General features: G+C 46.3%; 1 protein-coding gene across 1 annotated transcript in view; it reads right to left on the bottom strand.

Annotated features, from left to right (window-relative positions):
- The window catches only part of dhx35 (DEAH-box helicase 35), a 93144-nt gene extending 75523 nt beyond the window's left edge, over positions 1 to 17621 (bottom strand). The window contains exon 1 of the mRNA XM_070896326.1: positions 17587 to 17621. Within this exon, the coding sequence (XP_070752427.1) occupies positions 17587 to 17614 (28 nt within the window). The 5' untranslated portion in view covers positions 17615 to 17621. The remainder of the gene's footprint in view (positions 1 to 17586) is intronic.
- Between the last annotated feature and the right edge of the window lie 6763 nt (positions 17622 to 24384).

Here is a 24384-nt window from a genome sequence, read left to right as displayed (position 1 = left end):
TTAAACTGGCACGAAATATAAAAACAGATAGTAAAAGTTTCTACAGGTACATAAAAAGGAAAAGATTGGCTAAAGTATATACTGGTCCCCTGGAGGATGGGACTGGGGAATTAATAATGGAGAACAGGAAAATGGCAGAGACGTTGATCAAATAATTTGCTTTGGTCTTCACGGTAAAGACACTAAGCATCCCAATAGTGGATAATCAGGGGCTATAGGTAGGGAGGAACTTAATACAATCACCATCACTAATGAAGAAGTACTAGGTAAAATAATGGGACTAAAGGCAGACAAGTCCCCTGGACCTGATGCCTTACATCCTAGGGTCTTAACAGAAGTGGCTGCAGAGATGGTGGATGCATTGATTGTAATCTACCAAAATTCCCTGGATTCTGGGGAGGTCCCAGCAGATTAGAAAACCGCAAATGTAATGCCCCTATTTAAAAAAGGAGTCAGACAAAAAACAGGAAACTATAGACCAGTTGGCCGAACATCTGTGGTTAGGAAAATGCTGGAGTCCATTATTAAGGAAGCAGTAGTAGGACATTTGAAAAAGCATGATTCAATCAAGCAGAGTCAGCATGGTTTTATGAAAGAGAAATCATATTTGACAAATTTGCTGGAGTTTTTTAAGGATGTAACGAGCAGGATGGATAAGGAGGAACCAGTGGATGTGGTGTATTTAGATTTCCAGAAGGCATTCGATAAGGTGCCACATAAGAGGTTACTGCACAAGATAAAAGCTCACGGGGTTGGGGGTAATATATTAGCATGGATAGAGGATTAGCTAACCAACAGAAAACAGAGAGTCAGGATAAATTGTTCATTTTCCGGTTGGCAAACAGTGACTAGTGGGGTGCAGCAGGGATCGGTGCTGGGTCCTCAACTATTTACAATCTATATTAATGACTTGGATGAAGGGACCGAGTGTAATGTAGCCAAGTTTGCTGATGATACAAAGATGGGTGGGAAAGCAAATTGTGAGGAGGACACAAAAAATCTGCAAAAGGAGACAGGCTAAGTGAGTGGGCAAAAATTTGGCAGATGGTAATATGTCCTTACTATACAGTACAAATGCACACGAGGCCCATACTTGAGAGGCAGTCACTCTGTGACCAGTAACCTTTATTAGCCAGCACTGAAGAGAAGGTGGTGGGTGGAGCTTCCCCTTTTATACCTGAAAGTCCAGGTTAGGAGTGTCTCCCACAAGTTCACCACCTAGTGGTCAGTGTTCTCACGGTGCATAACTTAGGTCAGTTTATACATGGGTTACAATGACAGTTGAATACATGACATCACCTCCCCCCCCCAAAAGTCTTATTGGGATCACAGGTTAACTCTCTCTGGTGGTTTACGCTCCCTTGTAGAGCGCCTGAGTTAGGGCTCTGGTTGTTGGGCGCTGGCCTGAGTGTCTGCTGTTTGTGGTGCCTCAGGCCTGTCCGGACTGCCCACAGTGACTGGGCTCTCCTCCACTTGGTTCCGGTGTTCGGTCACCTGTGGTGGAGTGAACTCGACATCGTGTTCTTCCTCTGCTTCTTCTATGGGGTTGCTGAATCTCCTTTTTGTTTGATCCACGTGTTTGCGGCAGATTTGTCCATTGCTAAGTTTAACTACCAGAATCCTATTCCCCTCTTTGGCAATCACAGTGCCTGCGAGCCATTTGGGCCCTGCAGCGTAGTTGAGGACAAAGATAGGGTCATTGACATCAATACATCACGCTCTCGCATTCCCGTCATGGGTAGTCATATTGTGACCGGCGCCTGCTCTCAACAATTTCTTTCATGGTGGTGTGTATAAGGGATAACCTGGTTTTGAGCGTCCTTTCCATTAGCAGCTCTGTGGGTGGAACCCCTGTGAGCGAGTGTGTTCGGGATCTATTGGCCAACAGGAGGTGTGATAAGCGGCTTTGTAGGGAACCCCCTTGGATTCCGAGCATCCCCTGTTTGATTATCTGCACTGCTCGTTCCGCCTGGCCATTTGAGGCCGGCTTCAACGGTGCCGTTCTGACATGGTTGATTCCATTTCCTGCCATGAAGTCCTGGAATTCAATGCTTGTAAAGCACGGGCCATTGTCGCTGACCAAGACATCTGGTAGACCATGGGCGGCGAACATTGTCCGTAGACTTTCTACCGTGGCAGAGGATGTGCTTGAATTAAGAATGTCACACTTGATCTATTTGGAGTAGGCGTCAACTACAACCAAAAACATTTTTCCCATGAAAGGACCTACGCAGTCCACATGGATGTGTGACCATGGCTTGGCGGGCCAGGACCAGGGACTAAGGGGGGCTTCCCTGGGCGCATTGCCCAGCTGGGCACACGTGTTGCACCTGCGAACACAAAGTTCCAGGTCTGCATCTATCCCTGGCCACCAAACGTGTGACCTGGCAACTGCCTTCATCATTACAATGTCCGGGTGCTCATTGTGGAGTTCTCTGATGAACACCTCTCTGCCCATCTGGGGCATGACTACTCGGTTTCCCCACAGTAGGCAATCGGCCTGAATCGAGAGTTCATCCTTGCGCCTGTGAAATGATTTAAATTCCTCAGGGCATGCCCCGTACGTGGCTGCCCAGTCCCCAGTCAGGACACATTTCTTGACTAAAGACAGTAGCGGGTCTCTAGTTGTCCAGACTTTGATCTGACAGGCTGTCATGGGTGAGCCTTCGCTTTCGAAAGCTTCAAAAGCCATGGCCATCTCAGCAGCATGCTCGGTTGTCGCTTCGGCTAGTGGGAGCCTGCTGAGAGCATCGGCGCAGTTTTCAGTGCCCGGTCTGTGCCGAATTGTATAGTCATAGGCGGCTAACGTGAGTGCCCACCTCTGTATGCGGGCCGACACATTTGCATTTATGGCCTTGTTGTCGGCCAAAAGGGACATTAGGGGTCTGTGATCTGTTTCCAGCTCAAATTTCCTGCCAAACAGGTACTGGTGCATTTTTTTTTACTGCATATACACATGCTAGTGCTTCCTTTTCTACCATCCCGTAGCCCCTTTCTGCCTGGAACAGACTTCTGGAGGCATAAGCTACCAGCTATAACTGACCCTTGGCATTCACATGCTGCAACACACCCAACCCCATAGGATGACGCATCGCACGTTAAAACAAGTTTCTTACATGGGTCATATAGCGTTAACAGATTGTTGGAGCATAACAAATTGCGTACTCTATCAAAAGCCCTTTTCTGGCTGTCCCCCCCAGACCCATTCGCGACCTTTGCATAGGAGCACGTGTAGCGGCTCTAACAGTGTGCTCAATTTGGGAAGAAAGTTACCAAAATAGTTCAGGAGCCCCAGGAACGAACGCAGCTCCGTCGTGTTACGGGGTCTAGGTGCTCTCTGGATCGCTTCCGTTTTGGACGCAGTAGGTCTGATCCCGTCTGCTGCTACCCTCATCCCCAGGAATTCTACCTCTGGAGCTAGGAAGACGCACTTCTCCTTTTTCAGTCACAGACCTACCCGGTCCAGTCTGCGTAGCACCTCCTCCAGGTTGTGGAGGTGTTCTTCAGTATCGCAACCCGTAATGAGGATGTCGTCTTGAAAAACCACTGTCCTTGGAATAGACTTGAGGAGGCTTTCCATATTTCGTTGAAAGATCATGGCGGCCGAGCGAATCCCGAACGGACATCTGTTATACTCAAACAACCCCTTGTGTGTCGTGATGGTGGTCAGCTTCTTCGACTCACTTGCCAGCTCCTGGGTCATGTAAGCTGAGGTCAGGTCCAACTTTGAAAAAAGTTTGCCACTGGATAGTGTCGCAAAGAGGTCCTCCGCTTTCGGTTGCGGGTACTGGTCTTGGAGTGACACCCGATTGATGGTGGCCTTGTAAACACCATATATCCTGACCGACCCATCCGCCTTGAGCACCGGCACAATCGGGCTCACCCAGTCACTGAATTGGACTGGCGAGATGATGCTTTCCCTCAGCAGGCGGTCCAATTCGCATTCTATCTTTTCCCGCATCACGTACGGCACCGCTCTGGCCTTGTGCTGTAGTGGCCTGGCGTCCGGGTTTATGTGAATCACCACCTTGGTCCCCATGAAAGTGCCAATGCCGGGTTGAAATAGTGAGTCAAATTTGTCCAGGACCTGTGAGCATGATATTCGATCCACAGAAGAAATTGCGCTGACATCGCCCCATTTCCAGTTCATGACAGCAAGGCAACTCCTCCCCGGCAGTGCGGGACCACCCCCCGGGACAATCCAGAGTGGCAACCTGTTCTCCGAATCTTTGTGGGTCACGACTACCATGGCGCTGCCTAGCACCGGAATGTTCTCCTTTGTATATGCCTGTAGCTGTGCGTCAATCGGCAATAATTTTGGCCTCCTAGCCTTGGACGCCCACAACTTGTCGAACTGTTTGATACTCATCAGGGATTGGCTGGCCCCCGTGTCTAGCTCCATTGATACTGGGATGCCATTGAGGAGCACGTTCATCATTATCGGTGGCATCCTGGTGTATGAACTGTATGTGTGCTCCACATGAACTCGCTGAACTTCAGCTTCAAGTGATTTCCCCCAGTGTCCATTTGGCCTCGTAGGGCTTACATCGGGCCCATCCTCCTTGTACATCAACCTGGCTGCAGGCTTCCTGCACATACGCGCCAAGTGACCGCTGATGTTGCAGTTTCTGCAGGTATATTTCTGATACCTGCAAGCTCTGGCTGTGTGTTTGCCCCCACACCTCCAACATGAGCCATTGTTGGAAAGAAAAGGTCCATTACCAGTCGATCGTCTCTGACTGTCTCTGTAACTGTCCTTAAGCGCACCATTGACGGTGTTGATGGCCCCATTACTGGCCGCATTGTCCCTTGCGATGGCATGAATCGCCGTTCAGCTAGCCATTGTCTCTGTTGAATTCCCCCTTTGGGTTCAACTGCATGCTCGGGCATGTCCGATTGCCCTTGTCTGCCTGGAGAACTGTGTGCCGCGTTAACAATGTCATCTCCCTGTCCATTTGCTGCATTTTGTCAAAACATTATTCTGGTCTCTTCCTCCCCTGAGATGAATGTCTGGGCTATCAGAGCCGTCATTTCCAAGGTCAAGTCTTTGGTCTCAATCAGTTTCCTGAAAACCCCAGCATGACCGATGCCCTCAATAAAAAAGTCTCGCAGCATCTCCGCTCTGCATGCATCTGGGAACTTACATAGGCTCGCCAGTTGCCGGAGATCTGCCACGAAGTGAGGAATGCTTTGCCCTTCTCGCCGCCGGTGTGTATAAAACCGGTGTCTCCCCATGTGCATGCTGCTCGACGATTTAAAGTGTTCCCCGATCAACTTACTGAGCTCTTCAAAAGTCTTGCCCGCCGGCTTCTCTGGCACTAGAAGGTCCTTCATCAGGAAGTACGTCCTGGATCCACAAACAGTCAGGAGATGAGCCCTGCGTTTGTCAGCCGAATCTTGTCCCAGCCATTCCTTAGTGACGAAACTTTGCTGTAGTCTCTCATTAAAATCGTCCCAATCATCACCAACACAGTACCTCTCGTCTGTGCTGCTAGTGGCCATGCTCACGTGGTTTAAATCCCAGTTTCTCGTCGCCAATATGTCCTTACTATACAGTACAAATGCACACGAGGCCCATACTTGAGAGACGGTCACTCTGTGACCAGTAACCTTTATTAGCCAGTACTGAAGAGAAGAAGGTGGGTGGAGCTTCCTCTTTTATACCTGAAAGTCCAGGTTAGGAGTGTCTCCCACAAGTTCACCACCTAGTGGTCAGTGTTCTCACGGTGTACAACTTAGATCAATTTATACATGGGTTACAATGACAGTTGAATACATGATAGATGGAGTATAATATGGGAAAATGTGAGGTTATCCACTTCGGCAGAAATAATAGAAAAGCACATTATAATTTAAATGGAGAAAAATTGCAAAGTGTTGTATTGCAGAGAGATCTGGGGCTCCTTGTTCATGAAATATAAAAAGTTAGTATGCAGGTACAGCAAGTAATCAGGAAGGTAAATGGAATGTTGACCTTTATTGCAAGGGGGATAGAGTATAAAAGCAGAGAAGTCCTGCTACAACTGTACGGGGCATTGGTGAGGCCACACCTGGAATACTGCGTACAGTTTTCGTCTCCATATTTAAGGAAGGATATACTTGCATTGGAGACTGTTCAGAGAAGATTCACTAGGTTGATTCTGGAGGTGAGGGGGATGACTTATGAGGATAGGTTGAGTAGGTTAGGCCTATACACATTGGAGTTCAGAAGAATGAGAGGTGATCTTATTGAAACATAAGATAATGAGCGGGCTCGACAAGGTGGATGCAGAGAGGATATTTCCACTCATTGGGGAAACTAAAACTAGGGGACATAGTCTCAGAATAAGGGGCTGCCTATTTAAAACTGAGATGAAGAGAAATTTCTTCTCTGAGAGAGTTGTAAATCTATGGAATTATCTGCCCCAGAGAGTTGTGGAGGCTGGGCCATTGAATATATTTAAGGCGGAGATAGAGAAATTTTTGAGCAATAAGGGAGTAATGGGTCATGGGGAGCGGGCAGGGAAGTGGAGCTGAGTCCATGATCAGATCAGCCATGATCTTATTGAATGGCAGAGCAGGCTCGAGGGACCAAATAGCCTACTCCTGCTCCTATTTCTTATGTTTTTATGTTAGGTTCAAACTGATAAAAGGGAAATTGTAGGACTGATTTCAGGCCGTTCAACACATGGAATCGTCTTCCATGTAGATTTATGGAGATGAAAACACTAGAATTATTTAACAGTGAAGGCCACGATGGGGCAACTGTAGAGTCTGCTTGACTGGATGAGCTAGTTGGGTTGAAAGGCATTCCACATCTGCATCTGCCTAATGAACCTCCATTGATAAATCCACTACCCAATGTGAAATTAAGCTGTACAGCCTGTAAGAGAAATTTGGCATTAGGGGTACCAGCGGGACAAGGGTTAAAGTGCTGGTCCCTGCATAAGGAGGTAAAGGCTTTTCTTCTCACGCTTTGTATCTCTTCTCACGCCTTGTACATTCCAGCTCCAAGGCTCCAGAAGGTACTGTTATGGGTTGGGATACCAGATAGTATTCCAACATGGAATGTCAATAGGAGAGAACCTAAACAGACCGCTGATAAGGCGGTGAGAAGAGACCAGAGAGAGACTTCATGGCACCAAAGGAAATGTATAACAAATCCCAACGTAATGATACCATTCTGGGAACGGTCTAAGATGGTCACGAGATCATGGCCTGTCAGTCAGAGCTTATGACCTGTCAATCCGGAGTAGTACTGATAAGGTAGTCCAATTAGGGAAGTAGCGCTGATAAGGTAGTCCAATTAGAGATCTAGGGAGGTCTTGTCCGGGAACAGAGGGGTTTTTGAAATGTATAAAAGTTGTATGATTGTGCTGTTTGGGGAGCATCCCCACTCACAGGCGGCTGTGATGCGGGTTGTTCCCGGACGTTCGTAATAAAGATCGTTATACTTTGCCATCCGTCTCTGTCTGCTAACTTCGAGAATCGCTACGTGGGCTGGGGCGAGCGTCGACCCTCTATATCAGTGGGCCCGCTCGTGGGAAAAGATGCCTTCCCTCTCTCCCCCAATATTTGGCGCTGCGAGCAGAGTACGGACTTCCCGAACGGAACAATGACCCAGCTGTTGGGGTGAGTATGTTTTAATTTACCACCTTCAAGTTAGAGCTGTGGCATTGTAAACCGCAAGGGAAGGACATCCGTACAAAAGAACCATCTGTAGTGAGTCCCGGAGGGACGGAGACGGAGGACAAGGACGATCTAGGGGTGAAAGGGTGGTCAAAAGGTGCATCCTAAAACGCGCGCATGGAGGTAGCACGGCAATGCGAGGGTACGACGCAAGGGAAGATATAGAGGGAGAGGGAGGTCTATTGACCCGAAGCGGTACGAGCGCACGGTGCTGGGACGAGAGAACAGCAGTGCGAGGGTACGACACAAGGGAAGATATAGAGGGAGAGAGAGGTCTATTGACCCGAAGCGGTACGAGTGCACAGTGCTGGGACAAGAAAACGGCAGTGCGATCAGGGTACGACACAAGGGAAGATATAGAGGGAGAGAGAGGTCTATTGACCCGAAGCGGTACGAGCGCACGGTGCTGGGACGAGAGAGAGAGGAAAAGAAACAACGTTCCTGAGCAGTGACGGGATATATTGACCCAAAGCGTGCAGTGGTACGAGTGTATGGCGCAAGGGAAGACATATAAAAAGCGTCCTGCATACCTGACACGAATTTAAGGGAGTACCCATGACCCTCATAGCCCGAAGAAGATGGGTAACTCGGCAAGTAAAGGAACAAATGGAACTGGGGAGGGAATGGGGACCCAGGCCATTAAACAAGGGAAAAGGGGAGAGGTTAACCAGGGACCCGAAGGGTCTCTATTAGAATTACTAAGTAACAAATATGCAACCTTAATGGAAGGGATGAAGCGGAGAGGGTGGCAGCCCACGGATGCCCCCGATAGGCAGAAAAAATGGTGGGATAGTCAGACCAAAAACAAGGTTAGAATGGCCCAGGCAATTATCCTCACCTGCTACCGGGAACTAGTAAAGGAAATAGATACCCATGTTGAGCTGATTCAGAAATTAAACACGAAAATAGCAACCTTAGAAAGGACCGTAAAGGAGAACGGTAAACCTCTACAGTGTGCACCAGCAATATCCAACCCAAAGGCAGCCCCGATAGCCGCTCCACTGTACCCCTCCCTGGAGGAAATATCAGTAGGAAGGCCTCCAGAGGGTGGAACACAGAGAGAGAGCCCCCGGCATATAATGAATACATACAGGCAGCTCCCGTACGCATGACTACCACCCCTGCACACGGACAGCAACCCGCTCACGTCACTATACAAGAAGTTCCCCTTACCCCGCATGAGAGACAGACACGATTAAAGGATCTACCCAACACCCAAACCCAATAGCAGAAATACAGAGTTCTGGCAAAAGGTTGAGGAAATGTTCGATGCGCATAACTTAACCTTAGGTGACATACACAGTTTGGTAAAGGCCAAAACCGGTAGTGTAAATTGGCAGAGGGCTACCCTAAACGTGCAAAATGGTGGCTGGATGACGATAGGGAACCGGACCAAGCCACAGCGGTCGCTAGACCTAAAACACGGGATGGATGGATGTTGGGGACCTATAAGAACTAACTGGAGCAGAATATTAAAGATAACCCAGAAGCCAAACGAAACTGCAGGCGAGTATGGGGAGCGGAAATGGCTTGAGTATAAGGACCACTCCGGTGTAAATGACCCCGAGAAGGATGACGAGACATTTCTAGAAATGTTTAAGGATAGGCTGGGGGAGGCGCATGAAAAGGTAATTAAACTAGGATTTAAGATAGGGGATGACTATGATGAGATCTTAGAGTGGGCACAGAATGTAGAGGAGCTAAAGGCTGAGCAGAAGGAGAAGGTGTCAAAGATGGTGGCAACTACATTAGCAACAGAAGGAAAGGAAGGGGATGGGGACCTCCGCGCCGCCCCCTTGACATGTTACATGTGCCATCAGGGCGGATACACTAGCAAAGAATGCCCACGAAAGGATGCCAGAAAGGGGACATTTAGGTGCTATAATTGCAATAAACCGGGACACATGGCAAGAAACTGCCGAACACAGAAAGGGGGGGAGGCGGGGAAGGGCCCCCAGCAAACCGGGAAACAAACTGGGACGCCCATTACCCGTGAGGAATTGGTGGAGATCCTCCAGCAAAAGGTATTGCCCCCGCCGGAGCCACCCTCTAATGAAGAGCTCCTTAACCTGCTCAAACTGGCTAGTGGTGGCCGCTAGGGGTTACCGGCCCCCGAAGGACGGTTGGAACGGCCAACGCTAGATTCCCGTATGTTCATTAGTGCGGTGTTAGGGGGCCAGCAGTGCAACATGCTAGTAGACACGGGAGCGTCGGTATCCATAACCAACCTAGACCTCCCCCATACCCAGACCACGGTCAATATTCAGGGAATAGGGGGAGGATTTAAAAAAGCAACATTGAGTGAAGTAGTACCTCTGGAGATACAGGGCATAATGATACCTACCCAATTCTGGTGCTGCCCTAACCCAGAAGGCACCATACTAGGGATAGACACTTTGAGGGAAGTAGGGGCACTTTATAGACCCCCAGCAGAATCGGATTATATGGGGAGGGAAACATCAAACCGAACAGAAGTTCGATTGCCCGGGACATCCACAGCAGCGAGTGGCAAGGATAGTCCCAATACAGCCCGAATGGGAAACGAAGGGAGTGTGGGGCAGTGTCTACCGACTATACCCGACACTGTGGGCACGGCACAAACAGGATTGTGGGCTGGCCCGGATGAACCCGGTCAATGTTCCCGGGCCGGAGCATAAGGCCCATAAACAATACCCCTTAAAACCCGAGGCTGATGCAGCAGTCCACCAAATAGTCCAAGAGTTAGAAGCGCAAGGGGTGGTGAAGCCAGTAACAGTCACCACTAATTCACCGGTGTAGCCTGTGAAGAAACCCGACGGGACTTATAGGTTCACCGTTGATTATACCGCCCTGAACAAAGTCACCCCAAGGGAATACCCGATTGAGGCAAGTCCTTCGACTGTGTTCAACGGCCTGAACCCAGAACATAAAATCTTCACAGTACTTGACATAGCAAACGGGTTCTGGGCCATACCTCTCGAGGAGTCGTCACAGAAGAAGTTTGCCTTCACTATAAAGGGGAGACAATATACGTGGACAAGGGTGCCCCAAGGGTTTCACAACAGCCCGGGAATATTTCACCAAACATTGTCAGGGATCTTGGAACCCCTGGATGTAGGGGAAGGAAGCACTGTACTACAGTACGTGGATGATATTCTTATCGTCTCAGGTACTGAGGCACAACACCTGATGGCTCTAACTACAGTACTAGGGGCCTTACAGCGCTCGGGGTTGAAGGCTAACCCTAGGAAAGCCCAGGTCGGAAGAAGGGAGGTTACATACTTGGGATACGTAGTATCCCAAGGGAACAGGCAGATGCCCGCTGATAGGAAGGAGGCTATTAGAACTATGCCTAGACCAGGGACAGTGAGAGGGGTTCGACAGATATTGGGGCTATTTAATTATTGCCGGAACTTTATCCCAGAATATGCAGAAATGGCCCAGCCAATACAAGATCTAGTGAAAGGAGGTAAACTATCCCAGGAGCCTGTAGACTGGGGCCACCCCCAGGAGGTGGCATTCACACAGCTTAAACACGCCCTTCTGAGCGCACCTGCCGGATCAGAACAGGCCCTTCCACCTGTATATGTACAATAGTGAGACCCACTACAATGCAGTGGTAACCCAGGAACACGGGGATAGACAAAGACCTGTCGCATACTACTCCACGAAACAAGGAGCAGTGGCCGCGGGCCTATCTCGATGTGTCGCAGCCCTTGATTGTGCGGCATGGGCCGTGAGGGTTAGCGAGCCTATCATAATGACCGGGTAGATTATCCTGCATACACCACATACCCTTGTGGAACTGCTTAACACTGGGAGACTAAGGACGATATCAGACGCACGACGCGCCAATTGGGAAGCAATGCTTTTGCCCCCAAATGGCGCCTTGACTATCATAAAGGATAGCGGGAATAATCCCGCAGGCTGGATAATCACCGAAGGCAAGGAGCACCAGTGTGACCCCACGGGAAGCGAGGAAGAAGGGAGCCAGATTAGGGAAATCCCGCTCGAAAGGGCAGATATGGGTCTTTATGTAGATGGATCCCGTCGATATGTAAACGGAACCCCCCGGACAGGGTGGGCAGTCGTGGACAGCAATGGGCAAGACAGGGGAAAGGGTGCCCTAGAGGGAAATCTATCAGCTCAGGTAGCGGAATTGGTAGCACTTACCAAGGCACTGAAACTAGCAGCAGGAAAAAGGGTCAACATATACACTGACAGCCGGTACGCCTTCGGAGTGGTGCACGACTACATGACTGCTTGGAGGAGGCGGGGATATGTGACTTCGGGAGGGGGACCCATTAGGCATGAAGAGATAATCAAGGGATTGGTAGAAGGTTCCCTCCTCCCTCAGGAATGTGCAGTAATAAAAATTAAAGTGCACTCAAAAATCACAGACAGGCACCAGCAGGGAAATGCCTGGGCAGACGAAGCTGCCAGACAGGCAGCTGAAGCAGACAGGACCCCGATTGGCTCATGTGTCACCCAAACAGAAGAAATAAACATACTCAAGGTACAGGGAGAATCCACCCCGCAAGAAATAAAAGGATGGGAACAGAACGGAGCAAGAAAGGGGGCGGATGGAGTGTGGAGGAGATATGACAACGTGGTGGCCCCGGAATGTCTCCGACAGAATCTATTGGGTCTCTACCATGGGTACACCCACACTGGTAGGACTGGCATGATAAACTCCATGTCACGATGTTGGTGGTGCGAAGGAATGGGGAGAGACGTAGAAAACTATTGTAGGAGGTGTATAACCTGCGCAAAATACAACCCGGGAAAAAGGATAAAGGTCCGACTGGGACACTAACCTCGCCCAAAGAGACCCTGGGAAGCCCTACAAATAGATTTTACCGGGCCACTGCCCAGCCAGAGGGGAAAAATGTACTGCCTGGTAGTAATAGATCAATTTACAAAGTGGGTAGAAGCCTTTGCCACCAGGAATTGCACCGCCGATACAGTGGCTAAAATCCTGGCTGGGGAAATAATACCCAGGTGGGGGATGCCACTGCAGTTGGACTCAGATCAAGGTACACATTTTACAGGGAAAGTCATGAAACAAGCCTGTGCCCTGCTCGGGATTAAACAAAAATTCCACATCCCGTACCATCCGGAATCGTCCGGATTAGTAGAGCGGATGAATAGGACCCTAAAAACTGCCAAGGCCAAGGCAATCGAGGAGACCGGGAAGGGGTGGCTGGAGTTACTTCCACGAATCCTAATGAAATTAAGAGCCACCCCGAACCGAACCACCGGACTGACCCCCTTTGAGCTAATGACAGGCAGAGCTATGAGATTGCCAGAAGTATTAGTATCTGGGAGTGAGGACGTGGGACCCTACAAGGACAAGATACGGAGGTTCGTCATGGAGCTATGTAAACAGCTGCATGGATTACGAGCGCAAGCTAGGGACCAACAAGCCATTAAAGATTTAGAAAGGGATACGAAGGAACAAAGGGTTCAGGTACCCACCATAGGGAGCCAGGTCATGGTGCGGTTGAATCCCGAGAAACCCGGACTCTCACCAAAATGGACCGGTCCCCACCAAGTGATCATGATCAGCGACACATGCGCTTGCATAGATATGGGGGGTATTGGTAGATGGAAGCACTGGACCCAGTTGAAACGATTTGGATCTTAACCGACCGGTGAACACCGGAAACGCTGTGTTTTACAGGATCCTATTCCTCCTTGGAGCCGGGACATCATCCGACGAAGGAAGCTACAGACCCCAAGGCCTAAACTATAGAACATCTGAAACTATTAACTGTGATTCAAGAGCCTTAGTGGTGGTAGCCGGTACAACAGTAGATTTAAATTGTAGCATTGGACTAACGGGCATAACTCAATTCAACCCGGATGACAATCGACATTGGGGGTGGACCAATAACCAGGGCATAACAGTAATAGTAAACAAGACCGCAATGTGCTTCATGCTAGAGAAGAAACGGGGATGTTGTACTCACAGGGAGGCGGCACAAATAAGGTGCATGCCTGTCTTTGCCCAATTCTCAGGGAGACCTCAACCAGGGGATACCAGTTGGAGAATATGCCCGGCCTCCCCGTGTGTGGGTACAGATCAGTGGTGTTGGGACATTCGAGTCCGGAATAGATCCACCACCGTTGCTTCAACAACCATTCTGGGAACTACAACTCTTTATAGTACCACCACACATCCCCCTCCCACATGCCCGTCCATAAAGACGGGAGTCACAGGGGGATTAGTAACAAGGAAATCTAAGAAGAAGATACATTTTGAGGTGTGGCAACGGCTACTTACGGTGGTTCTAAACCTAACGGATATCATCCTTCCTAGCTTCTGTGGGAATGAGACTCTAAGTCTGTACCAGAATCTGACTCAGAGAATCCTTGAAGGCCCGGAATCCACAACCATGAGATTCAATACCAGAAAAGGGATAGAACGAGGTCGAACGAAGAGGGATATACTGGAAATGCTGGGCACGGGTTACGCTGCAGGCCTTGCAACAGTGAATACCATAGACCTGTATGCAATAGACGACAAGGTCAATACCTTGACGCAAATCTTGAGGGGTGTGCTGGGAAGGGACATGGATAACCAAGTCCTACAAGCGCGGTTGGGAGATGGCGCGGAAGGGAAACTGTTGCAGTGGCCCATACCTTGCAGAAACATGCCAAGACAATAAATTTGATCCACGCAATGGGGAACGATATAAGTAAACGATTACAAGCTGAGATAGTTTGCTCCGGGTATGGGGCCTGGATATTAAGTGAGGTACAACATAACTTGGAGCAACTCCAAAATGGGGACATACCAGATTGGATCCCAAACAGTATACTTAACAATTGGACTCTAGATAAAAAGGTGAATAGCACATGCGAGGTACGAAGGAAGTGTCACGCATGGGTGCCAAAATTCAGATGTATGACTGGGCGAGTGAATATGATTGGATTTGTGTTGTCCATACCACAGTATGATGTAACAAAGGGAGGCCTCTTATACCAGATTGATAATATCGGTGAAGTGAGAAACCAAACTCGGTTGCGTTACCCTCAGCCTGCCAGATGGGCGATTAAAGTTAACAATAGTACCAGAGGCATTGCCATAACTGACTGCTATAAAATTAAACCAAGTGGTTTTATGTCGATGTACGCCACGAATGACAAATGATGAGTGCGGATTCCACCAGATAAACGGATGTATGCTGAGTATCACTCCTCTTGAACACGACCTGAAGACCATTGCTGCCCCGCAAGGGAACGGAGAGTGGTGCGTGAGCACGGGGGCAGCCAACCTAACCATTAAGACCAGGGGAGAAGTCACCCCGTGTCCTCATGAGGAACAATTACATCTGGTGCAAGGAATCCAAAATCAAAGACGACAGTATATCCGGCTGATGGAAGAAATAGACAATTTGCAGAGAGACACTAACGCAATGCTGGCTGATCAGCCCTGGTACTCAAAGCTGTGGGACATTGGACTTAATATTCAAATTCACCCATGGATAAGAATAATATCACACGTATTTGTAGTAATACAGGGCCTTGTTCTGTTGGTCATGATTGGATTAACATGTGCACGAATAAAACAGGCCAAACGACACATCAGGGCACGCACTATGATTAAGGCCATAAGGGATGAAAATTTTAGCAGTCCTACTGGAAGGACTTACCTTATATAACTCTGTGGGAAGGTTTCAGGGGGTCCCGAAGCTTGGGAGATGGCCACCCAGGTGAACGAACCTATCTGGAACTCGCCTACAGGGAGATAGTTGTCGGGAATTATGGCCAGCTTGGCGTATAGCCAAGGGCCAAAAGGGAGGGAATTGTAAGAGAAATTTGACATTAGGGGTACCAGCGGGACAAGGGTTAAAGTGCTGGTCCCTGCATAAGGAGGTAAAGGCTTTTCTTCTCACGCCTTGTATCTCTTCTCACGCCTTGTACATTCCAGCTCCAAGGCTCCAGAAGGTACTGTTATGGGTTGGGATATCAAATAGTATTCCAACATGGAATGTAATAGGAGAGAACCTAAACAGACCGCTGATAAGACGGTGAGAAGAGACCAGAGAGAGACTTCATGGCACCAAAGGAAATGTATAACAAATCCCAACGTAATGATACCATTCTGGGAACGGTCTAAGATGGTCACGCGATCATGGCCTGTCAGTCAGAGCTCATGACCTGTCAATCCGGAGTAGTACTGATAAGGTAGTCCAATTAGGGAAGTAGCGCTGATAAGGTAGTCCAATTAGAGATCTAGGGAGGTCTTGTCCGGGAACAGAGGGGTTTTGGAAATGAATAAAAGTTGTATGATTGTGCTGTTTGGGGAGCATCCCCACTCACAGGCAGCTGTGATGCAGGTTGTTCCTGGACGTTCATAATAAAGATCGTTATACTTTGCCATCCGTCTCTGTCTGCTAACTTCGAGAATTGCTACGTGGGCTGGGGCGAGCGTCGACCCTCTATATCAGTGGGCCCGCTCGTGGGAAAAGAAGCCTTCCCTCTCTCTCCCCCAACACAGCCCAATCAACCTAGGTTCTTTTAGCTGATCTTAGCAAGGATAACAGTCGGGTGTTAGAATTGGCCTTTGGGAGGGGGGCAGAATGCTAAACTTTTGATCACAAGCAGTAAGTTCTGTTCAAATGTCTGTTGTCCACATGCGCACTTCCAGCATTGGTGGCCAGATAGCAATCGGTTGCAGGCATCATGGCCACTTTCAGCTCCTCTACCAGGGATGCTGAGTGAGGCCAGTTGTAATGCCCTATTGACATCAGCTAACTCAGCACACACCTGGGATCAAAGCACTGCGCCTTATAGCGTACCAAACGCTCACTGTCATGATTCAAGTGTCACCGTGGCTCAGTGGTAGCATTCTGATTTCTAATGAAAAAGGTTGTGGGTTCCCATTCCAGGACTCGAGTACATAATCTAGCAATTTTAAACGAGTGCTGCATGGTTGGAGGTGTTATCTCTGAGATTAAAGGTTTTACTTGGCATATGTGGCACAGAAACAGGCCACTCGACTCAATCAGTCCAAGCCGGTATTTATGCTTCACTCGAGCTTCCTCCCATCTTTCCTCATCTAACTATCAGCATAACCTTCTATTCCCTTCTCCCTCATGTGCTTGTCCAGCCTCCCCTTAAATGCATCTATACTATTCGTTTCAACCACTCCCTGTGAGAGCGAATTCCACATTCTCATCGCTCTCTGGGTAAAGAAGTTCCTTCTGAATTCTCTATTGGATTTCTCGGTGACTATCCTATATTGATGGCCTGGTTGAACATAAGAGATCCCATGACACTATATTGTAAGAGGATCGGGCAGTTCTCCCGCTGTCCTGAGCACCAACATTTCTCCTCAATCCACACCCCCCAAAACCGATGAACTCGTCATTTATCCAATTTGCTCGAATACGAGGGATCCTGCAGTGTGCAAATGGACTGCCATGGTTACCAACATAACGCCAGGGGACAATTCAAAGGTCCTTCATTGGCTGCCCAGCGCGTTTGGGGCGTTCTGAGGATGTTGAAAGGTGCTTCTATCAAATGTATAAAGTCTTTCTAATGTTATCATTACTCAGGCAAGGGTCAGAGGCTCAATACTGACACACAAGTCACCAGAGCAAAATTCACAGCAGCAAAGGGCATTTGAAGAAGAAAATAATAATAAAAAGGAAACCTTCCGGCTTAATGAAATGTTGAGACTGAGTGACTGTGACCAGCTTCCCCCTTACACCTTATTGCCAGAATCCCCTTTCTTTATTAAAATGACACACGCTCTCCGCTTGGAGCTGCCGACCGGCCTTTCCCGTATTTGAATTTTTTAAAAGATTGTTTTTTTTTAATTACGCGGTTACTCCGCAGAGCGCCGGTTGCTGCGGAATCATTTCCTTCCACCCCGCTCGTCCCGCCCCGGAATTTTTTATCTTATTTCCCTCAGTTTTATTTTTTTACCTGGTTTCCAAAACTTCGGCACTGCCATGGGCGCCGCCATCTTGATGTGAAAGGTCACGGGAAGGGCTGTCAATCATTGTGACGTCACCAATCAGCCCCAGTTAGAACAACGCTTTTGAACGTGACATTTTTTGCAAAAAGGGCCCACATACTTGACGTTTGCATAATGTATTTTTTGCGTTGCATTTGTTTGGGTTTGCAATAGGTCAATTAGGATCATGGGGATAGTGGCTCCTGGTGCACTTCAAGGTTATATCACACTATACAATAATATATATTTTTTAAAACACACTGAAAATGCTGAAACTACAAAGCAAATATCTGAAAGAAATGGGATAATTTTTTTTTAAAACAGAACTTATGAACAGGGGGGAGAATTTAAATGAGTAAGGCAGGGAGCTGTCGCCTTTCGGATGGGACGATAAACCGAGGCCCCGTCTGCGCTCTCGGATGGTCGTAAAAGATCCCATGGCACTATTTCGAAGAAGAACAGGGGAGTTATCCCCGGTATCGTGACCAATATTTATCCCTCAATCAACATCACTAAAACAGATTATCTGGTCATTATCACATTGCTGTGTGCAAATTGGCTGCTGCATTTTTTACATTACAACAGTAATTACACTTTAAAAGGTACTTAATTGGCTGTAAAGCCAGTGCTCATGAAAGGTGCTATACAAATGGAAGTCTTTCCAAGGGTAAAATAAAATAGCATGGGGTAGAGAAAAAGTTGGGGAAGCGGAGGTCAAATGTTTAGCATAAATTAGGCAAAATTATCAAAACCATTTATGGGAATGGTTGCATAGTGTTTATGTTACTGGACTAGTAATCCAGAGACACGAGTTCAAATCCCCCCACGGCAGCTGGGGCATTTAAATTCAGTTAAATAAATACATGTAGAATAAAAAAACTAGTGTCAGTAATGGTGACTGATGTAAAAACCCATCTGGTTCACTAATGTCCTTTAGGGAAGGAAACCTGCCGTCCTTACCCGGCTTGGCCTATATGGGACTAGACCCACAGCAATGTGGTTGACTTTTAACTGCCCGCTCTGGTTCAAGAAGGTGGTTCACTACCACCACCTTCTTAAGGGCAATTAGGGAGGGTGGCCTTGCCAGCGATTACCACATCCCATGAACGAATAATTAAAAAAATAGCCATCTACAGGTAGTTTTCAGCCTTCTGTGTCATTTTCTTTTTGTTATTTTTCTATAACCTTTCTAATCCTCTTTGCCACTATTCTTCATCTTTATACAAATCTTCACCAGTGATGCTAACCACTCTCCTGGGCAAGTTATAAGACCCAGAAGTATTTTTTGTGCCTTTTAGGGGTACATGCATGTTATGTAATCCAGGAATTACCTTCCTGAAAAGATTCCACTATTGGAGCCATGGAATTGCCAACTAATAATTTATCCTGTATTAAAAAAAAAATTGGAAACCTGGAACAAATTATAAGTGCCCGAAATGCACAATAGGTCAATCAGCATTCGTGAACATAAGAACATAAGAATTAGGAACAGGAGTAGGCCATCTAGCCCCTCGAGCCTGCTCCGCCATTCAATAAGATCATGGCTGATCTGGTCGTGGACTCAGCTCCACTTATCCGCCCTCTCCCCGTAACCCTTAATTCCCTTATTGGTTAAAAATCTATCTATCTTGGACTTGAAAACATTCAATGAGCTAGCCTCAACTGCTTCCTTAGGCAGAGAATTCCACAGATTCACAACCCTCTGGGAGAAGAAATTCTTTCTCAACTCGGTTTTAAATTGGCTCCTCCGTATTTTGAGGCTGTGCCCCCTAGTTCTAGTCTCCCCGACCAGTGGAAACAACCTCTCTGCCTCTATCTTGTCTATCCCTTTCATGATTTTAAATGTTTCTATAAGATCACCCCTCATCCTTCTGAACTCCAACGAGTAAAGACCCAGTCTACTCAATCTATCATCATAAGGTCTCTGTACCCCTTCCAAAGCTAGTATATCCTTCCTTAAGTAAGGTGACCAAAACTGCACGCAGTACTCCAGATGCGGCCTTACCAATACCTTATACAGTTGCAGCAAGACCTCCCTGCTTTTGTACTCCTTCCCTCTCGCAATGAAGGCCAACATTCCATTCGTCTTCCTGATTACTTGCTCCCTTGTAGGTTCTGTTACATACTGTTCTAAGAAACAATCCCATATGCATTCGATGAATTCCTCCTCCAGGCTACCCCATGCGATTTGATTTGACCAATCGATATGTAGGTTAAAATCCCCCATGACTACTGCCGTTCCTTTTTCACATGCCTCCATTATTCCCTTGATTATTGCCCGCCCCACCGTGAAGTTATTATTTGGGGGCCTATAAACTACGCCGACCAGTGACTTTTTCCCCTTACTATCTCTAATCTCCACCTACAATGATTCAACATTTTGTTCATTAGAGCCAATATCATCCCTCACAACTGCCCTGATATCATCGTTTATTAACAGAGCTACCCCACCTCCTTTCCCTTCTTGTCTATCTTTCTGAATCGTCAGATACCCCTGTATGTTTAATTCCCAGTCTTGGCCACCCTGCGATGTAATGGCCACCAAATCATACCCATTTGTAATGATTTGTGCCATCAACTCATTTACTTTATTTCGAATGCTGCGTGCATTTAGGTAGAGTGTTTTCATCCTAGTTTTTAAACCATGATTTTTAGTTTTGACTCCTCCTGCAGCCCTTTTATATTTAGTGGCCCTTTTTGTTTCTTGCCTTTGGTTTCTCTGCTCTCCACTTTTACTCATCTCTTTTCTGTCTCTTGTTTTTGTCTCCTTTTTGTTTCCCTCTGTCTCCCTGTATTGGTTCCCATCCCCCTGCCATATTAGTTTAACTCCTCCCCAACAGCACTAGCAAACACTCCCCCTAGGACATTGGTTCCAGTCCTGCCCAAGTGCAGACCGTCCAGTTTGTACTGGTCCCACCTCCCCCAGAACCTGTTCCAATGCCCCACGAATTTGAATCCCTCCCTGCTGCACCACTGCTCAAGCCACGTATTCATCTGTCCTATCCTGCGATTCCTACTCTGACTAGCACGTGGCACTGGTAGCAATCCCAAGATTACTACTTTTGAGGTTCTACTTTTTAATTTAGCTCCTAGCTCCTTAAATTCGTCTCGTAGGACCTCATCCCTTTTTTTTTACCTATGTCGTTGGTACCAATGTGCACCACGACAACTGGCTGTTCTCCCTGAAGAGATTAATATTTTGGATATCACTGTTCATCAGAACCAATAATTTCTCTCAATTTATTCCAATTCCTCATTCATCTCTTGAATGTTAGACATGTTTAGTTTCTTGGTTTGTGTCCCTTCTTTCTAGCCTTCAAGCCTAATAGTGCATTCAATTATATTATGGTGCTGTTCTCGAGATATTCTGTTGCTACCCAATTATGAACTATTTCTAATCGGTTACTCACTTGATCTCAAGCTAATTATGGATGAGGTAGGCTATTTGTCCCATCTTAATTCATCAATCTAAAAAGACCCAACGTTAGTGCAATTGCAGAATCGAATGGTTTCTTAACTGATTCCAGGTTTTTACCTCCACTATCCTATCTGGAAATCTTTTTGATACATTAATCACTCTTTGTGTCACAGATAAATCAAGTATTGCCTGCTCCCCAACATCAGCTTTTGGAAATGACCTTGAATGCATTTTCTACTTGTGCTTCTATTTCTCTCCAAATCTGTGTGCAGTTTGACATTTTATGACCTTTTTCACATCACAAGCCTTCATAATTTGCATACAAATACATTCCTTTGTTAAATGATTATAGTTAGCAGGTCTATAAAATATTCCCCAATGTATTTTTGTATCTTTTCCTTAGCTTTGCCAGTAATGATTCCACCTGTTGCTAATGGTCACTTAGATCTCTCCTCCATCATTTATTAACACTCTTTCATACTATCCCGGTCCTTTCTTAAAAAAAAATCCTTTATGTAGCTCCTAAACATTGCTTGAGCTGCAGCCAAGTCTCTGTAATTTTCACCCCTCTGGGTAGATTTTTGTTTCCAGTTCCCCATTTTATCTGGAACACTCCCAGCATCAATATGAAGACAATTTGTTTGGTTAGCCACTTAGCGATTTTTTTTTTTTTTTTTTAAACAACTGTGAGGCTTGCTGGGCCATTTCAGAGGGCAGTTAAGAGTCAACCACATTGCTGTGGGTCTGGAGTCGCATATAGACCAGATCAGGTAAGGATGGCAGATCCTTCCCGAAAGGACCAGATGGGTTTTTACAACAATCTTTGATAGTTTCATGGTCACCATTGATGACACTAGCTTTTTATTCCAGATTTATTTAATTAACTGAATTTAAATTCCCTCCTAAAGTCTAGGCTTCTGGATTACTAGTCCAGTAACATAACCACAATACTACCATACCACTGAAGACCCTGCCTTTACCATAAAGGGCAATAGTAAAGACAGTAAATACATGAAGAAAGAATGGTAAAGAATGTGGGCCTATTAAAACAGATTTGAACATGACAATAGAAGATAATTACATGGCAGAAATGCTAAATAAATATTTTGCTTTAGCCTCCACAAAGAAAATGTCATATTAGATATACATAGAAGTCAGTGATAGGGAGAAACTTACAGGGTGAATATAAAATAATAGAATTGAAGACAAGTAAATCTTCAGGTCCGGACAGTTTCTGGCCCTTGGCATCAAAAGAAATAGGCAAGGAAGTTGGAGATGTGTTAGTTGTAACCTTACAAAGCTCGCTAGATTCAAAGATAGCAAGATTGGAAGGGACATAGCAAGTAACTACAGTTTAAAGTCACTAGTGGGAAAAATGCTAGAATTTTTTTAATTAAAAAAAGACAGACTTACATTTATATAGCCCCTTTCAATACCACCAGACATCTCAAAAGCACTTTAGAGAGAATGAAGTACTTTGAGTGTAGTCAGTTGTAATGTGGAAAAAGCTGCAGCCAAGTTTGCACACAGCAACTCCCACAAACAGCAATGTGATAATAACCAAAAAAAGTTTATCTGGTCATGTTGATTGAGGAATAATCAAAATAGTGCCATGGGATCTTTTACGTCCACCTGAGAGCAGACGTTTAACGTCTCATCCGGCATGTCTGACAGTGCAGTACTCCCCTCATTGGAGTTTCAGTTTGATTTATGTGCTCAAGTCCCTGGAGTGGGATTTGAACCCACAACCTTCTGACTGAATAAGTGAGCACTTGGAAAGTTTAAACTGATTAGAGAAAGTCCATATGGTTTTGCTGAAAGGTAGGCCATGTCTAACTGAATGGGCTTCTTTGATAGTCAATGAAGTGGGTGGATGCAGCTGGCTCAATGAATATCATACATGGATTTTGAAAAGATATTTGATAAAGCACCATACAAGAAACGGCTAAAATGGAGGTGCATGTAATTGGGGATAATCTGGTGACGTGGATTGGAAACCGATTGTCTGCTATGAGGCCAAGAACTAGGATGAAAAGGGATTGACAGGCAGTGATAAATCGTGGACCGGCTTTTCATTATATGTAATGGCAGCCCTCTCGTAGTATTGCACATGGCGAGTCAGGGTAAACGTTGTTTTACATCAGTAGGGGTGTTATTGATAAGAAGTGTGACAGGGAAAGTGTTACTGGAAGTATATGTGACACTACAGGAAGGGTGCGTTATACACACACAACTTTAGATCTGGGAGAGGATTTACAAATTTGCAGTCAGACAGAAACTCACAAGTGATTGAAAAGGGTAAAAGATCCTGGGCCATGGCAAGCAGCTTCACACAGTTAGTAGTACCATACTGCTTTTTATATACTGCCAGCAGATTCCATGTTCAGCGACTGAGTGATTCAAGAAAATATTGGACAACTCCGTATTATGGGATTTAAAAGAAAAGTACTTAAATTAATCAAGATTTCTCCAAAAACAAGTTCAAAGAGTGCATTTGAAAGATTAATTTACTGCAACTATATTTTGTTCCACAAAAGTTTGTTTACAGATTCTATTGTGTGATAGAGTACTTTTGTTTAAATCTTTATTTTTAGATTAGGAAACAGAAATAACTACTTTGTGACATTGGAATGACTAGCCACCTGTAAAATACAAAGTTTTAGTAAAAGATTTATGGGGGGCAGGGGAAGGGGACGGAAAAGTGGGGAAAGAAAAGCACAGAAGCTCGATCAGGTAGCGGCAATGGAGAGAAAGAAAGAAAGAAAATGTGGGAAATGTGACAGCCAAATTGGGCACAGCAAGCTCCCACAAACAGCAATGTGATAAGAAAAACAGTTTATCTGGTCATTATGTTGATTGAAGGGTAAATATAACTCCCCTGCTCTTCTTTGAACAGTGCCATGGGATCTTTTACATCCACCTGAGAGAGCAGACGGGGCCTTAGTTTAATGTCTCATCAAAAGATGGCAAGACAAACACCTGGAAGAGGAGGGGAGGAAAGACCAGTACATTAATACACAATACTGAGCAGGCAAATACATTACTGTCAAAATCGTGACAAATGTAAATTCTTAGAATGGAGTGAGTTGACAGTACTAACACTCCTATAGACACTCGATAGTGTTACACAGATATTGTTAGTGATACCATAAATTAAAAGAATGTGATGAATGGTTCATCAACCTCATCCTAAACCCCTTCTGAAATACATTGATTTACTTTAAAATAAATTATGTAATGTTATTACTGTTTATCATTTTGACAGCTGTGTTATGCCTGCCACTGACAGATGGCTCCAGCAATAATAGCGTAATTTAAGCAATGATTTATTTCACCGCATGTTACAAGA

The sequence above is a fragment of the Pristiophorus japonicus genome, chromosome 12 (assembly GCF_044704955.1).
Source record: "Pristiophorus japonicus isolate sPriJap1 chromosome 12, sPriJap1.hap1, whole genome shotgun sequence".
Taxonomy (NCBI): domain Eukaryota; kingdom Metazoa; phylum Chordata; class Chondrichthyes; family Pristiophoridae; genus Pristiophorus; species Pristiophorus japonicus.
Note: the sequence above shows the minus strand (reverse complement) of the source record. Positions and strands in the feature narration are given on the sequence as shown.